Source organism: Limulus polyphemus, unplaced genomic scaffold (assembly GCF_000517525.1).
Source record: "Limulus polyphemus unplaced genomic scaffold, Limulus_polyphemus-2.1.2 Scaffold115, whole genome shotgun sequence".
Taxonomy (NCBI): Eukaryota; Metazoa; Arthropoda; class Merostomata; order Xiphosura; family Limulidae; genus Limulus; species Limulus polyphemus.
This window is the reverse complement of record NW_013665725.1, coordinates 53-4,944: the sequence shown is the minus strand read 5'-3', so window position 1 is coordinate 4,944 and position 4,892 is coordinate 53. Positions and strand designations below refer to the sequence as shown.

At 32.6% G+C, this 4,892-nt stretch overlaps 1 protein-coding gene across 1 annotated transcript in view; it reads left to right on the top strand.

Moving 5' to 3' along the window:
• LOC106471744 (suppressor of lurcher protein 1-like) overlaps positions 1 to 3,253 on the top strand; it is a gene marked incomplete at its 3' end in the record, with an annotated part of 187,705 nt that extends 184,452 nt beyond the window's left edge. The window contains exons 11-12 of the mRNA XM_022401295.1: positions 1,742 to 1,910; positions 3,054 to 3,253. Coding sequence (XP_022257003.1) covers positions 1,742 to 1,910; positions 3,054 to 3,253 — 369 coding nt within the window. The remainder of the gene's footprint in view (positions 1 to 1,741; positions 1,911 to 3,053) is intronic.
• Between the last annotated feature and the right edge of the window lie 1,639 nt (positions 3,254 to 4,892).

The window sequence follows — 4,892 nt, the reverse complement described above, 5'->3', positions numbered from 1 at the left end:
TGTTTGTCTGATTTTTTTCGCAAAGCTACACAATGGGCTATCTGTGATCTGCCCACCACGGGTATCGAAACCCGGTTTCTAGCGTTGTAAGTCCGCAGACATGCCGCTGTGCTACTGGGGGGCAACTTTGGAAGAAAGAGGTTCCTGGGTCGTATAAAAATTGACCTTCAATACTTTAAGGTCGATGTCAGGGATACTATTTCAAAAATGCGATATCCAGTGTTACATTAACTTTTGAATAAAGGCCCCCAGTAGCACAGCGGCATGTCTGCGGACTTACAACGCTAGAATCCGGGTTTCGATACCCATGGTGGGCATAGCATAGATAGTCCATTGTGTAGCTTTGTACTTAATTACAAACAAACAATTTTGAATAAAGAGGTTCCTAGGTCGTATAAAAACTGACCTTCAATACTTTAAGGTCAATGTCAGGGATACTATTTCAAAATGCGATATCCAATGTTACATTAACTTTTGAAAAAGAGGTTCCTAGGTTGTATGAAAATTGACCTTCAAGACTTTATGGGCTGGGGCCAAAAAAAAAAAGAAGAAGAAAGAACATTTAAACTTAACACATCAACTCTATTTGATAGTTAACACTGTGGTAACTTTGATTCAATTTAAATTTTCAGAACTTTAAGAGAAAAGCCATATCAGAGTGACGAAAACAAATGTAACATTAGATATTACCTTTTGAAACAGTATTTGTAACTTTGAAATAGGAATCATTTTACATTTTATTATCTACTTATAACCATTGACTATGAACGTGTAGACACACGTTCAAAGAGTTGCTTTAAACTCATTCTTGTCAAGAAGAAAGCTTAATATTTTTTAAGGATTTGATCAATTTATCCAGAGTGAGTCTAAAGAAAGTCTGGAGTATTAGTACAAATACGACGCTCAAAAACATAATGTAACAAGAAATACCAGAATGAGACGCTTGGTTAAATAAACCATAGACTTTGGAATCGGGGGATGGGGCACATTTCCCTTAAATAATGAAATTGGGGGGACCCGAATATCATTCTGCTTCCCAATTTTTTATTTAGTCTTTACCTGTATATTCGGTTAACTTTGCCAGTCGAAATGAAATGAAGCTTCAGTTATTTAGCAAATTCTAATCATTATGCTGTTAGTAACTTTTTTAGTATTTTTATATTGTGTATGGTAGTTATTATATGAAGCATTCTTATTATTTGTATGACTTATAAGTTTTTAGTAGACAATTTGATTTGTATTTTGTATGTTTTTGTATGTACAATACAGCACTTGTTATTGTCTGAAATTATTAAATAAAATTTTAAAACATTTTTATTGATTGACAGGTATTTTTTATTCACTGTTGACTGCATTCACCCCCCCCCCTCCAAATGTTTCATACGTCCCGCCATGCCTGTAAACTGAAGAGTTGGCAAATACCTGAGATTAGAACTATCCTTTCGGAGCTACTAGAAATCTAATCTCTTTGACTTACATAAGAAATCAAATCGATTTATACAAAGGACAAACATGTGCACGCTCATAGATAAAACATGTATCTTTTTTCTATATAACATGAATTTTATCTATGACAAAATATTTAAGATGAACTAGATAGTCAACAAACGTTAAAGTGGACATAATCGCAACTAAACGATTTCTGTATCTCTTCCAAGATATTCAACTTCGAGTGATGTACTTAGATATGTGAATCCGGTCAAAACCTACCTAATAATATGGTATATCATATCATCAATAGTATGTGGCTTCGTCTTCAATAGCCTGGAGCAGACCAATGGAACTTTGACTTCTCCCAACTACCCTGGATTGTACCCTCGAAACACAGAATGTCACTACTTCTTCATAGGAAGAAAAACGGAGAAAATCCAGATCACCTTTTCTCACTTCGATGTAGAGGGAGTAACTCCGTATGTCCATTTCTTTACACTTACCTGTGTTTTCTGTGTTGTTACCCCATGATCACCTTTAGCGAGAAAACCTTCTGGGGGAGGGGGATAAGTGAGAGGAGGTTTATCTCTACTTCTTCTTTAACATGCCCCCCAGTGGCATAGCGGTATGTCTGCGGACTTCCAACGCTAGAAACCGAGTTGCGATACCCGTGGTGGGCAGAGCACAGATAGCTTTGTGCTTAACTTCAAAAAATCGTTCTTTAACACAGAAATGTGTTTGTTCTAAATTGTTTTAATGTTTTAACACAATATATCCGCAAATTTCTTTCTTGTTCTATTAAATATGTTATTCATGTGCTCTTTCATTTGCTTATTTTTACCTCTTTTAATTTTTCTTAAAACTTTTCCAGGTTTATCCTCTTCTTATCCTGCTCTATCTTTATATTTTAAGGTATTTGGGATTATTTTTATATTTGATCATTATTTATAAAGTGTTTTTTTTGTTTGTTTTTTTTACCCAGAAGGTTCCTCATGAAGTTTTAAACCATATATGTGAAGTTATAAAATTATCATGTTAATTATTTTAGTGTTTCGAGAAGTGAATAGTTATATCTATATACCTGTATGTATGTACTTATATAGATAGATAGAGAGATTTCTTAATTAAAAAATGCCAAAGGAACAAACACATACAAGTCAATCACCCCTAACAGAATCTTTACAATACTATAAAATAAAGACGAAAAAGAAAAACTGCTAATAATTTTATTCACTTTTGAAAACAGTTTACTGTAGTTTAAAACTGACAAAAATGTGACAGTGCTGGAAATAAAGACTACAAATAAAAATTACTAATTTACTTTTCAAAATAGTTTCGTGTAGCTTAAAATTCTTTTACTAAAAACAAAACATACTTTTGAATCTGAACCGTCAGTTGGTTGATTTAATTAATTCCTTTATTATTAAGACACGGACTGATTACTTTAATCCAGTTACAGAATTATGAGTCGAGGGGTAATCTGCTCCATTAACTAAGACAACGATCGAATATTCTATACCAATGTTCAGAACTGATCTAAGTAATGAATATACAGACTCAGGTGTGCAGATTTGATTAGCTGGTTTTAATTGGAATTTTTCTGTTTTTTTCTCCAACTTTAGCTGCTCAGCAGACACTGCAAGTGATTATGTGGAGTTCTCCAATAAGCGGTCTACTGCCTCTAAATTTCCCCGCCACTGTGGCTTGAATAAGCCGAAGACTATTGAATCCGAGAGCGATTTTTTCCGGGTCACGTTCAAATCTAACAGTCGCTTCGACGGAACAGGTTTCAAAGCCTTTTATCAATTCACGAATCAAACCAGTAAGTTTCGTATTACAAAAGGAGTATAACATGAACATAAGAATTAAATTGAATTGCATATGCTAAGCACAATATATAGTACTCAAGGAATGTTTTATTACTTCCAACTTAAATACTACGCCGGATCTAGATTACACCAAACTATTATTTACTAACTAATATCTATATTTGTAACCATACTGAAATTTGTGTGCTCTCATACATTATTGAAAGCTTCTTTTGAATATGATGTTATATGTTTAAAAAAAGTACGTCTTCTAAACAAATGCTTGCCCCCCAGTGGCTCAGTGGTATGTCTGCAGACTTATCTTATACTAATAGAAACCGGGTTTCGATACCCGTGGTGGGCAGAGCATAGATAACCTTTTGTGTAGCTTTGTGCTTAATAACAAACAACAAACAAATGCGTTAGTTTTTTAACACCACCAACCCCGTCTCCCAGCGACCTCTTTTGGCTGTATATATTCCTAACATTAACACGAGTGAACGGGTTCATTAAAATATCTGAGTTGTTTAAAACTTTTCTTGTTGTGTTGAATCACGACATCATAAAGGTGATATAACAAAACCAAAAGTTATTTTGTTTTGATAAATTTGATTGGTGGAAACACTTAACACTGTTAGTTTATTAAAGACGAGTTACGTATTAAAACTAAAGAAAATCAAACACTTACTTACCAGTAAATTTTAATCAAAATTATGGTTGATGTTAAGAGGTTCGTAAAAATTAGCTGGCTAGCGAAAAACAAATTTTCAGTTTATTCTTAGCATGATGATAAAATTTAAAAAAACTCAATCTGAAAAGCTTTGATTCAGTTTTCCGGCGGATATCTTTGAATTTAATAATTGTTCATATTTCACCTGGTTACAACTACTACTTTAAGCTAGCCAGTTGATTTGTAAGGTTATACATCGTTCTGTTAATTCTGTAATTATTGACAATGAAATGTAAAATTGATTAGTTTCAAGTTTAGATGTTATTTCACAATGATATGTAGTGGATATTTTTGGTAATCCGCTGCGGGGATATACTGTATAATAAAATATCTTATGGTAGTCTACAAAGGGATATACTTACTATATAATAAAATATATTATGGCAGTCTACCACGGGATGTACTATATAATAAAATATCTTATGGTAGTCTACCACAAGATACACTGTATAATAAAATATCTTAAGGTATTCTACCACAGGATATACTATTTAATAAAATATGTTATGGTTGTCTACCACGGGATATACTGTATAATAAAATATCTTATAGTAGTCTACCACGGTTTATACTATATAATAAGATATCTTATACGAGATATAAGAGATATCTACCACGAGATATACTATATAATAAAATATGTTATGGCAATATACCATGGAATATACTATATAATAAAATATGCTATGGTTGTCTACAAAGAGATATACTAAATAATGAAATATCTTATGATAGTCTACCACGGGATACATCTGTATAATAAAATATCTTATGATAGTCTACCATGGGATACATCTGTATAATAAAATATCTTATGGTAGTCTACCACGATATATACTGTATAATAAAATATGTTATGGCAATATACCACGGGATATACTATATAATAAAATATCTTATGGTTGTCTTCAAAGGGATATAGT